Raw genomic sequence first — 10,792 nt, forward strand, 5'->3', positions numbered from 1 at the left:
CTACTACTACGTACGTACGTACGTACCGTCGCGCACNCNCNCCCATACGGGATACACCATGGCGCGATGCATTGTGGCCCCTGTTGCAAAGATTGGTTTTGGCCATGTGCTCTGCATCGCAAGCAGGACAGGTTTTGCCAAAAGTGAGGCTGGCGATCAGGCCTGACTAACTATTGGAAAATCCTTTACCGTCCGGCTCATATCCTGCCATGGTGTACGGATACTGAAACGCGTTGATGGCAGATCTTCCCTACAACACCCCATGGAGCCTAATATCCAAGAGGAACGAATTACACCTTTCTGACAAGACCTCGTAGAACTATGCTGACATCAACGACCTAGCGGCGCTCGGATACGAGATCAAAAGTGCCAACGCTGTCGCCTGGGGCCATGACCGGTTCGTTGCTGAGCTGGGCGATCACGGAGTCTCCCACGGGTCGAATGCTGACGCAAACTCCAGTGTGGTGTACTCAATACCCCTACCGACTACTAGGAGGAGTAGAGGTTCGTTCCGCGACTTGCAGGTCCTACTCGAGGTCTCGAAAAACGGGGAGCGGGGAGCATTTCGCGAGTCCAACCACCCTCGAGTAGTGGTGTGTGGCGGACGCGAGGAGGGTGTGAAACTGCTGGAAATTTATATTTTCGGGCCTAGCTTCTAGAACCCGCTGCCTGGTCGTCTCGAAGGATTGCATATCCCCAAATGCCAAGAGAATAATCTGTTTGTATAAATTGTAAGGACACGAAGTAACATGGCGTCGGCTGGATTCGAGACTGGGCGTAGGATTATATGTACCATCGCAAGCTTCTCCTTCAATGAAGTCTGAGCAACATCCGAAACCAGTGTCCATGGGTTGCCACTCGACGCCGCACCAAAACAGGCAATGAGCACGCGGGACTGCCGCAGCTCGAGACCATCGAGAATGAACTCCAAGTCGCTGGCATGGCGAGTGAGCCGGTCCAGCGATCTCACCACAATATCAGCCCTCGTATGGTGAGGAGGGTGTTAATGGCGGTCTGCTTCATGGTTGGGGATTGTGCACTTGAGACACCTTCGAGTAGTATCGTGACCCCGGAGTACTTTTCGAGGTTGTCGACAAATTTGACCAGGTGAATGATATGCCACAGCTGGACAGCATGAATTCGGAGAATGGTATCAAGTTAGTGAGATCGATATTTGGCAGAGTCACGCAGTACAATGATGAGCGTCTGACCGCGAACGTCCCCGTCGCAAGCCGACACATTCTGAACCACAGGCGGATTGGAGATCGCGACTTGATCGCCGTCGACGTCCGAGTTCCAGGAAGCATCGGGGGCGGGGTCGTTCTGTGAGTCCCGCTGGTCACATTCGTCTGAGCGGTCGGGCTCGGAAGTGTCGGTAATCTCTCCGTGGGCAGGGCTCTAGCTGCCCGGGGAGGTCACTAATGGCCAGTCCGTGCGCGGGCAAATAAGGAGCAACGCTAACTCCGGGCCCGGGCTGGTGATGAGCCCATAAGTTAAAAGCTGGCCAGCAATGGAAAGGGCGGGGCTGGGTGTAGCAAGGAGCGCCTGGCCCTCAGTTTCTATCTTGTTGATCAACACGCGGCTAACGCCGGGGGTGGGTAGACTGGAATATGGTCGGAAGGGTTTGCACAGAAATAAGAACAGGAATGGAAATTAGAATGGGAACAAAAACGACGACATGGAGAAGGGTAGTAATAGGACCAGTGCTTTGGTTTATGACAAATGATAGGGTGGAACAGTATCTTGTCTAGCAAGTCTGGAAAAAGAAACCCACGGAAGTAAGAAATGTAATATTTATCGACGGGGGAAAAGACTTACCTTGGGTGTCGAAGTGCATCGCCACTACCTGCACACTCTCATATTGTAGATGTTCGGCAATCCTGTCGCATCGACCACGCGGCCTTTGTTCGCGCGGTCCCGATGTTGCTCCGAGTTTCGCGCGTGCTGACGGCGAACATGTTGGGCGTTGCTTTAACTTTGGACCGCCATGGCGACGTCACCCCGATGCTTTTTAGGTTAATCCGGCTGGCGCTTGAATGCAGTCGCCTCTAGTCAACGATTGCTCTCCCCTTAAACTTCTTCTTGGCCTTCTCCCAGTCCGCGTCGCTCTTGAAGGTGGCCCCTGAGAGTGTACGCGCCTCCAGCAACGGGAGCTCAAGCACATCCGCGTGATCACGGAAGTATACAGGCTGATTTTCGTTAGAGCCCTGGGGGGCAGAGGCGACATGGTCGTGCTCGCCGTCAGGGCCCCGGGGCGGCTGCGGCTGCGGTTTCACACGTGCTGGCCGTCTTCTGCGTCAGATGCTGGAAGCGATCGCTGCAGCAATACCGTGGGTTCGTCTTCTCTATTGTCAAATTTCTTTCGATGAAGCCGACGAGCCCGTGTATTCGCCTTCTTCTCCGTCCGAGGTCGGGGGTTATCGCCGTGGCACAGTTGCGAGTTCGTCTTCATCGTCAAGAGGCCAGGGGTATCCTGGATCCGGCTTGGACACCCGAACCGCGTTGCTTCGTGCGCCTCGCTTTGCGGAGCTGGTGATACCTTTGCTTGACGCCGTGGTGATGGTGTCTTGTCGTCGACCGAACCGGATTGGCTGGGCTCGGATAACTTGGCAGGCATCGGTTGAAGTTGATGGCGGAGAAGCGAGCGTGCGAGCCGTGCGGGGCCTATGCGGACCCATTTCCAAATGCCGCACTGTAGGCCCTACTGCCCCTGACAGACATGCAAATAGGCAAAATAGTTTCGATTACTACCACATATCCTGTACAGTCCGGCTTCGTCTAGTAAAGGCAAGAACTAAAAAGGCCCCAAACGATCAAGGCTGCTCATTGCTCAGACTTGACGACCGGGGTAGGACCTTTCACACTACCCTGGCTGCTGACGGGGTGCTCCGCGGTGTGAACCAGATCTCCGACGTTGCGGGTGATCTCTATGTAGTCAAAAGCAAACTCGCCGCACTGGTTCGCGTCCAGTCCCTCTTCCTCCTCTTCGGCGGTGACGCGGAGGGACAGGCCGGGGATGAGGTTCATGATGAATAGGATGAGGCAGGTCATCACGAAGGCGTAAGAGAAGCCGGTAACGCAGTCGGCCAGCTGGTAGGCGAGCTGGATGTAGTTGCCGTTGAGCCAGCCACCGGGGATCTCGAGGACGCCATCAAGACGGGCGATGTAGTTGCTAGAGGGGTACACGTGTTAGCCGAGATGAATGTTGTCTACGAATCTGCAGAGACAGCATATGAGGACTCACGCGGCAAAGATTCCGGTGAGCAGGTTGCCCACGATACCGCCGACGCAGTGCTCGGCGAAGATATCGAGGGCATCGTCAATACCGATCAGGAACTTGATCTTAGTGGCAAAGTTGCAGGCAGCGCCACCAACAACACCGAAGATGATGGCAGACCAGGCAGGCACGTAGCCAGCAGCGGGGGTGATGGCAACGAGGCCGGCGATGACACCGGAGCAGAAGCCGATGGTGCTCCACTTGCGCTCAAGGCGGTAGTCGAGCAGGCACCAGGTAATACCGCCAACGCCGGCGGCGATGTTGGTGACGAGCAGCGACATGACGGCGCGCAGGTTGGCCCCCAGCGCTGAGCCGCCGTTGAACCCGAACCAGCCGACCCAGAGGAACACAGTACCTAGAACCGCGGGTTAGGATTTGGCGTTATGGTTTGGAAGGAACACAGGACCTACCTAGGACCACGTGAGTGACATTGTGAGGGCGGAAGGGCAGGCCGGCCGTGTTGGAGTAGCCCCGGCGTTTTCCGAGCATGAGCGAGTACGCCAGGGCCGCTGCCCCAGAGCTGATGTGTACGGGCGTGCCACCGGCATAATCCAGGCCTCCCATCTTCAGTGACCAGCCGTGTGGCGCCCAGGTCCAGTAGCAGATAGGGTCATAGACGATCGTAGCCCAGACGAAGACGAAGACCATGGCAGGCAGCATGCGGCCGCGGTCAGCAGCAGCACCAATCGCGAGGGCCGGACTTCGAAGCAGGAAAAATTGTTGCTGTTAGTTTTGCTAGCCATGTACATGCAATGCAGCAATGTGACTCGGTAGCTTACGTGATGGCGGCAAACATGCCCTGATAAAGGCAGAACATCAGGTCGGGCAGACCAGTGCTGCCCACACTTGCTGCGCCAAGGACGTCCTTGAGACCAATGTTGGAAAGGTCACCAAGGAAAGGCCCTTCAGCGGTATGGGAAAAGCATAGACTATATCCCCAGAAAAACCATTGAAACTCCAAAGTGATTCGCGTTAGTTTAAACAGGGTTTATAAACCTCGAAATGTTCATGGATTCGTTGGATTTTCCTTACAGAGGCTACGCCGATGGACATGAGAGACAGCCATATCAAGGACAGGGCGGACTTGCGGCGGGCGAGTCCTGAGTAGAAGAAGCCAACGCCGGGAATCATCAGGAGCACGAGGGCCGACGAGGTCATCATCCATGCGAGGTCACCCTTCGCGTACCACTGGTTGAGGTCCTCTGTGAGGGAATCCCCGCCCGTGGGGATGGTACCATTGTACTGGAACGGTGAGGACGACATGGTGTGTGTCTGTGCTCTTGCGAGCTCTTCGTCGTTCAGGTCTCGCTGCTACCGCCGGGTCGGTCGTTTGCGGTGCCTCCCGCGTTCGGAAGTGACTTGAGGCAGGGTCGCGTGCTTGCTTCTTGTTCGTAAACCAGGATGTCGATGGGAGAAAAAGAAAAGAAAAACCACAACCTAAAAGCCCAACCCACAGAGTAAGAAAGAAAGCACAGCAGGCAAGGATGGAGCCGGACGGTCGTGGATAAATACGCTTCGCCTAGCTGGGGATCAGTACCTGTGGAAAGGCACGTACATGTAAGTGGCAGGGGTAGCTTGGCTACTCATGTCCGGTTATCGCCCGACAAGCCGGCCCAGGGACCAATTCCGTACATGAAATGCATGCGACCCTCTGCGACCCCTGTCGCACCTTCGACGGAGGGAGGGAGGGAGGGAGGGAGGGGGTGGTCCCACGCCGGCGACCCAGGTCCCCATGCCAGTGCCAACGCCCGGCTGGGGGGCGGCATCTTTCGTAGGCGGCAGCCTGTTGTTACTGGGTGTCTCAGCCCACTCAAAGGAGCGGACGTCGAGCAGATAGCTACCCGCGTCTGGAATCCCGCGCCGCGCCAAACGAGCAGGCCGGACAGGCCGCCGAAACGCAGGCCGAGGAAAGAGGCGTCGCTAGCTTCTTGACGTCAGGCCATGCATCGGCACGCTAGTTCAGCTACTGGCGTGAGAGCCGGACGCATCTGCTCGTGGGAGCTCCCTTCAGCGCGATCTCGTATATCACAAGCAAAGGTAGTGCAAAGCACAAGAGGAGGGGACGACCCGCCAAGAAACGCCATCGAGCAGGGGTGTGGATCCACCCACTGATAAGAGCTCGGCCAATCAGAGCAGGTGGTTCAGCGTGGTGTTTGGCCGAATTGAGAAATGCAGGAAACCAATACGGCGAGGATGGACCCCAGCTTTGTCCTATCGACAGCTTCCATAGCCGAGACGGTGCGTGGAATGATCGATTCCCGTCTCGGCTTAGGAATATAGTAGTCATCGGGACCTCACTGGCGTATCCTCCCGACCTCGGATTCCAGCCTGCGGACTACATGCGAGCCACAGCCAGAACAGACCCCAAAGAACTCTAGTAGCGACTAGGGGTATGTACTCAAGAGAGGAAGGTGCTTGATGGCTCAGCGCTAATATACCAATGATCAGGCCATGCTACGGAGGCTACGTTCGCCGGCAAATACGACGCATGCAGAAATAAACACAAGCAAGGAGTCCAGACACAGCCCAGCAGACAGCCGACCAACATGCGCCGCGTTGGAGCGTCATTGGCCGCTGGCCGGCAGGGGCTGGTTTCTTCCGCGGCCCCTTCTCCCGTACAACGACGTTCCGTCCGCCGTCTCTTGGCCGCATGCATTGATTGAATGCGCCCTAGGCAGGCATGTTGGCTGGTCCGGATCAATTCCTGCCTGTTTGACCTGGCGAATGGACCTGGCCGCAGGGGGCTCGTATGTAATTCCCTGTGCTAATAAACAGGTAGATCAGCAATCAGGAAGGCGGCACTGCTCGCTGCCAGGGCTTTGGGGTGCGGCAGCTGTCCCTCCCCGTCACATCGAGCCGGCCCTCAAGTCTTGGGATTTCTTGGGAGTCCGAGGAGGTGGGGGTTCTTGAAGGATGGAACTGTACGACCACGGTATTCGGGAAAAAGTGGAAAAACAACAACTAAAATGGCAATGAAAGTTTGGTCTGGTGTTGATAAGCATTGGCCGCCTTTCCGGCTCGACAACCTTTGTTGGAGGTGAAGTTAATTTTTTGGTGGGGAAATATTGGTTGTCGAGTGTCGATGAACCCTACCTAACATTCAGATGGAGATCCACGCTCCCCGGATCATCCCAAGGGTAGCACCAGCACTTCAGCCTAGCAAGTCGTGTGTGACAGGCACTCAGGAGAGGACCGCATTCTCCTGCGGTGTACCCAAATAAAGGAGGTGGGACACGCAGGAGCCAACGTGCATGTGGGCGCAGGCGTCGACATGCAATGCTCGCCCAGCTGGTCCATTTCGGTCTCCATGTTGCAATCGTTGGGCTTACACGTCGACAACGGATACCTGCCTCGGAGACAGGCCAGGGAATCCTGGATAATCCCACAAATTATCATTACGGCGGGGTCTTGGACGGGTGCTGCCACTGGAGCAGACTGAGGCTTATCTGTTGGCTCCTAGCACAGGCTCCACAGGTCCCAAGGCGCCGGGCCCGAATCACCAGTGGACTAGGCTCTGATGGGATGGGCGAATATCGCGGAGGTTTGCGCACACCGACTCCTCGCTGGCCAGAGATATTGTTTTTCTCTTGTGGCGCCGCCCGTGACTCCTGATGACTCCATTATCGTCGGGCTGAAAAGATGGCGCACACCCACCTGTCTTCCCCATGCTCGTGCCCTTTCCCCACCCTCCAGCGCCCCAGGGGTAGGGGCGCGGCTGCTAGCGAGGGTGCTGTCCGCCTTGGCGTCAGGCTGCTCCGAGCGTGCTTATCGCGACCAATTAAGCCCCTGGACGGTCCCTAATTGGATGGCACTTGATCGGGGCCCGCCATTGGCCCACAGCGCAGGGCGTCATGCTCCTTATCTCTGGGCACGACGCTCGACAGCCCGACGGTCCTCTCGCTTACATCCGTCGGCCTGGCGCAGACGACACCCCTTTCGCTCGAATGAGGAATGCAGGGAGTGCTGTGTGGTGTCTGCTTGGCTGCGTAGGTTGTCTCAACTCGCTGACATCCGAGCCAGCGAGAGGCTCCTGGCCGATGTCGCGACCATCGCCGACAGCAGCCGTGCATCAACCACCTCTCGACAAGATCTCCTTGTCGCAACAACGAAGGCCTAGGCGTGTTGTGATAGTCATGGGGCTGCCGGGCGCAGATAAACCGTCACCAGACAGTTGCCCCTGATATGTATCAAGTGGATGGCATATGAAGCTGATGCAAAGAAGTAACTTTTGGCATTTCCAAATTTCAGGGCACGACACCCTCCCCCAGTGGACTACAACGGTTCTGTCCGCGCTGCAGCTTCCCCAGACTTTACAAGTCCATCCCGTGTCTGACATGCACTTGGCGCTTGCATGTTAACCGGCGTGGGTGGATGGAGATGACATCTGGAAATCTTCTCTTGCAGGCTCATCACCTCCCGTACTGAAGATCATACCCTGGAGTTGACACTCAGACATTGTGAAGGTCTGTGTGCTTGCATCGTAGTATCCAGACCTTCCATGCGCCTCGGCATCTCCCCATACCATCTTCTGTGTCACTGTGACGAGCTTGTTTGGTCTCAGTCGTGGTGGTGTCTTGGTTGCTGAATGCGATATCACACAGATCCGGTGTAGTTCAAGCCAGGCGTACCAGCTAGATGGATGACTGCAGGTGATCGCCGTCGCTTGCTGTCTTGCTATGCGCTAGCTTTGTCTGCTGCGCTTATTCTAGGTCATCGGGCTGCTGGTAAGGGGCGCCCGTGTGGACGGATGTTAAGGGCCCAGCGACCTGCGTAGATTAGCACACACCGCCATACTCACAGGGATATGCGGATGTCTGCTGTTGCTCTCCTGGGTTGACTATTGTATGAGAAAAGCTGCCGGCCAGCGGGGGGTCTCCTTTGTTCCCCATTATACCACAGAAGTTTAGTGCCCTGCGCCAACGACCGTTCCTACCTCAATACCGCTGTCCTTCTATTGTGATGACAGTCGCTACCTGCCCTTTGGTTCCGGCAAACTAGGCGATTATTAAGGAAGGCGGCGGCGTCCTCTCTCCATCGGCGATTTTCTTGTCGAGTGGCCTGCAACGGCCTCCCAACTCCTCTCGCCGGCCTAGCACCTAGCCATTTTCCTCCTTCGTCTCGTTGTCGACACCGGCGGCTTTATCTAGTAACTTAATTACAGCTTCGTTTTTTCCCAAAATGGCCCAAGACAGTGGTGTCCGGCCATCCCTATCGCTCGAATGAACGTCGGCCCGGCCGGTTTCAACTAGTAGTTTGACGATGGGCTCGTTCCCTTTCTGGGCGGCCCACGACAAGGGCGTCCAACCATCGTCATCTTTCGAATTGACATTGGCGCAACCTGCTCCTAGCAGCAGCTTAACGACAGCCTCGTCTTGCCCATAGGCGGCCCAAGACAAAGCCGTCCAGCCATCTTTATCTCTCGAATTAATATCGGCGTAACCTGTGTCGAGAAGCAGCTTAACGATAGCCTCGTCCCCCCTTCTGGCGGCCCGGATTAGTGGTGTGCAACCGTCGGTATCTTTCGAATTAACGTCGGCGCAGCCGCTTTCCACCAGCAACTTCACAACAGCCTCGTTCCCAAATCCGGCGGCCCACAACAACGGAGTAAAACCATTATTCTCCTTCGAGTTGACGTTTGCGCGGCCGGTTTCCAGTAGCAATTTAAGAACAGCCTCGTTGCTATTCTGCACAGCCAAAAACACCGGCGTTTTCCCAAATTTATCTTTGGAGTTGATGTCGTTGGAGCTGGTGGCCAGAATTGACGCCACCATTTTTGCGCTATTGTTTCTGACTGCAAATGAAAGCAAGGATCCCCCTGTTTCCTCGTCACATTTGTCCGAACGGAATCCCAGTTTGCTCGTTGCCAAAACACGGAGAACTTCGTTGCGACCCGGCGCCCGTGATTCGGTAAGAGTTTGAAGATAACTAAATAAACGAGAGGTGGGAAGGTCGGCTTTGGACAGAATAGGAAGAATGAACTCGACGGAGGAGAAGGCCAATGCAAAGTCCAGAGTGTCGTTTTTGCCTGGTGGCAGGAAGTGCTTTACTCGCTGCTCTGGGGGCCACAGGGAGGGCTCCTCGAGAGGGTCGACACCGTCTTGCCGGAGGAGGAGGTTAAAAATCTCTTGGTCGTTGGTCGCAATAGCTTCACGAAGTGGGGTAACGTGCGTTTTCCCCGACGCTCGGTTAACATCCGCTCCTGCCTCAAGAAGGTATTCGCAAATATGTGGCTGCCTTGATCTGATAGCTTCGAGGAGAGGAGTGTGTGCGTATTCCTGCAGACTTCCTCTCGCGCGTTCTCTCAAAACTTCGTCGCTCCCGGGTGGGGATATGATCTCTTTCACCCGTTCAAGTGATCCAGCCTTAATTGCTCGAGACAGGAGCTTGCGCCAGGTTCGGTTGTCGGCCGTCTCGAAAACTGGTTCCTTTTCCACATGGTGGTACCTTTTGTGGTGCGTTTTAAGGGCACTTTCGGACACAAACCCAACGGCTGCAACGGCGCAGCCCTCTACCGGACACCTAAAGGGACGCTCATGGGCGTCATTGTGGGCTTGGAGCCGCGTTTGCGACTCAAACCCCAGATGGAACTCGCTGCACCATGGCTTTGGGCACTTGTGTCGCAACGGACCGTAGATGCCGTCCATTCTGACCGAGAATTCTCTGTCCTGCGACTTTGCGGCGGATTCCTGTACGGATACCACTGCCTCTCGGATCAATGATATTCGATGCTCAAAGAGCAGATCCTTATTCCTCTCGCTGGCTAACGGATGGAGATCCGCCAGAATGTCGCCAAGGTTCCTCACACGGCTATTTGTCGAGCACTTAGCGCCTCTGCCGTAGTTGGCGAGAAGGTCTGTCAGGTCTGCAACGATCTGCGGCTGCTCTTGGTGTTGCTGTAGTTTCTGGCTAGACTCCAGGGACTTCGCATGATCCCACCAATGCGCTGCTGCGTAGTCCTGGAACGCGTAGTAGCCTGCTTCAGCATGCTCATGTCGGAGTTCGGTGGAGGTCGGTTTGATGAAGGGGTCGGAGTTGAGGTACTGGCAGCAAAATGAAAGCATTTCCATGTGTTGCTCAGTGGCGGACGGTATCCTGTTTGTGTACTGGAGGTATCTAACATCTAGTTATTAGATGGCGTGTCGAAATAGCAAAAATAATGCGATTTTGGTGGCTGTAATTCAGCGAAGCCACAACACCGTCGGAGCCGAGCTTGCGAGGCGGAGGCGGTGTTGTGGCGTAGCTGTTCTTTACCCGGGTGATCTGACAGAAATGCTGACAAAGGTTTCTCCTATTCGGGACACAGTTCGTAGCTTAAATGGCCTGTAGCCAGTCCCCGCACGAGGATCCGATTTTCCTGGCTTGTGATTGGTTAACCTTAAATGCAAAACAGTGCGAGTGCGGCGGGTGTTGGGGGGGGGGGGTTGTGGGTCGCTGTGGGTGCCCTCGCAGGAGAAAAGGCGCTCCGCAGGAGCCCCCCGGAGGGCCGCCGGAGGCAAAAGGGGGTCCCAGGGGGTC

The 10,792-nt window shown here is 55.9% G+C and overlaps 4 protein-coding genes across 4 annotated transcripts; 1 reads left to right on the forward strand and 3 right to left on the reverse strand.

Annotated features, from left to right (window-relative positions):
• Positions 1–58: 58 nt before the first annotated feature.
• On the forward strand, positions 59–1,751 carry GGTG_06602 (hypothetical protein; the record flags this gene model as incomplete). The annotated part of the gene is made up of 5 exons (XM_009224422.1): positions 59–143; positions 343–593; positions 879–947; positions 1,060–1,325; positions 1,730–1,751. 5 exons carry the CDS (start codon positions 59–61, stop codon positions 1,749–1,751), a joined length of 693 nt encoding a protein of 230 aa, XP_009222686.1.
• Positions 1,752–1,919: 168 nt separating this feature from the next.
• On the reverse strand, positions 1,920–2,617 carry GGTG_06603 (hypothetical protein; the record flags this gene model as incomplete). Its single annotated transcript, XM_009224423.1, has 2 exons — positions 1,920–2,264; positions 2,330–2,617. 2 exons carry the CDS (start codon positions 2,615–2,617, stop codon positions 2,049–2,051), a joined length of 504 nt encoding a protein of 167 aa, XP_009222687.1. The 3' UTR covers positions 1,920–2,048.
• Positions 2,618–2,726: 109 nt separating this feature from the next.
• On the reverse strand, positions 2,727–4,781 carry GGTG_06604 (hypothetical protein). Its single transcript, XM_009224424.1, has 5 exons — positions 4,310–4,781; positions 4,057–4,232; positions 3,688–3,977; positions 3,245–3,632; positions 2,727–3,172 (listed from the first exon to the last, which is right to left on the reverse strand). The coding sequence occupies exons 1-5, from the start codon at positions 4,538–4,540 to the stop codon at positions 2,824–2,826; spliced, it is 1,434 nt and encodes a 477-aa protein (XP_009222688.1). The 5' UTR covers positions 4,541–4,781; the 3' UTR covers positions 2,727–2,823.
• A 3,297-nt stretch (positions 4,782–8,078) lies between these two features.
• On the reverse strand, positions 8,079–10,401 carry GGTG_06605 (hypothetical protein). Its single transcript, XM_009224425.1, has one exon. It carries the CDS (start codon positions 10,342–10,344, stop codon positions 8,374–8,376), a length of 1,971 nt encoding a protein of 656 aa, XP_009222689.1. The 5' UTR covers positions 10,345–10,401; the 3' UTR covers positions 8,079–8,373.
• Positions 10,402–10,792: the final 391 nt, after the last annotated feature.

The sequence above is a fragment of the Gaeumannomyces tritici genome, assembly GCF_000145635.1.
Source record: "Gaeumannomyces tritici R3-111a-1 unplaced genomic scaffold supercont2.3, whole genome shotgun sequence".
NCBI classification, from domain to species: Eukaryota; Fungi; Ascomycota; class Sordariomycetes; order Magnaporthales; family Magnaporthaceae; genus Gaeumannomyces; species Gaeumannomyces tritici.

Excerpts from the sequence above, each read along its gene's own strand:
- GGTG_06605 (XM_009224425.1), bottom strand. The coding sequence starts at position 10,344 with ATGGAAATGCTTTCATTTTGCTGCCAGTACCTCAACTCCGACCCCTTC.
- GGTG_06604 (XM_009224424.1), bottom strand. The coding sequence starts at position 4,540 with ATGTCGTCCTCACCGTTCCAGTACAATGGTACCATCCCCACGGGCGGG. Across the intron at positions 4,233-4,309 it reads TGTCCATCGGCGTAGCCTCT|TTTCAATGGTTTTTCTGGGG; the intron begins GTAAGGAAAATC and ends ATCACTTTGGAG. Across the intron at positions 3,173-3,244 it reads CTCACCGGAATCTTTGCCGC|CAACTACATCGCCCGTCTTG; the intron begins GTGAGTCCTCAT and ends GTACCCCTCTAG.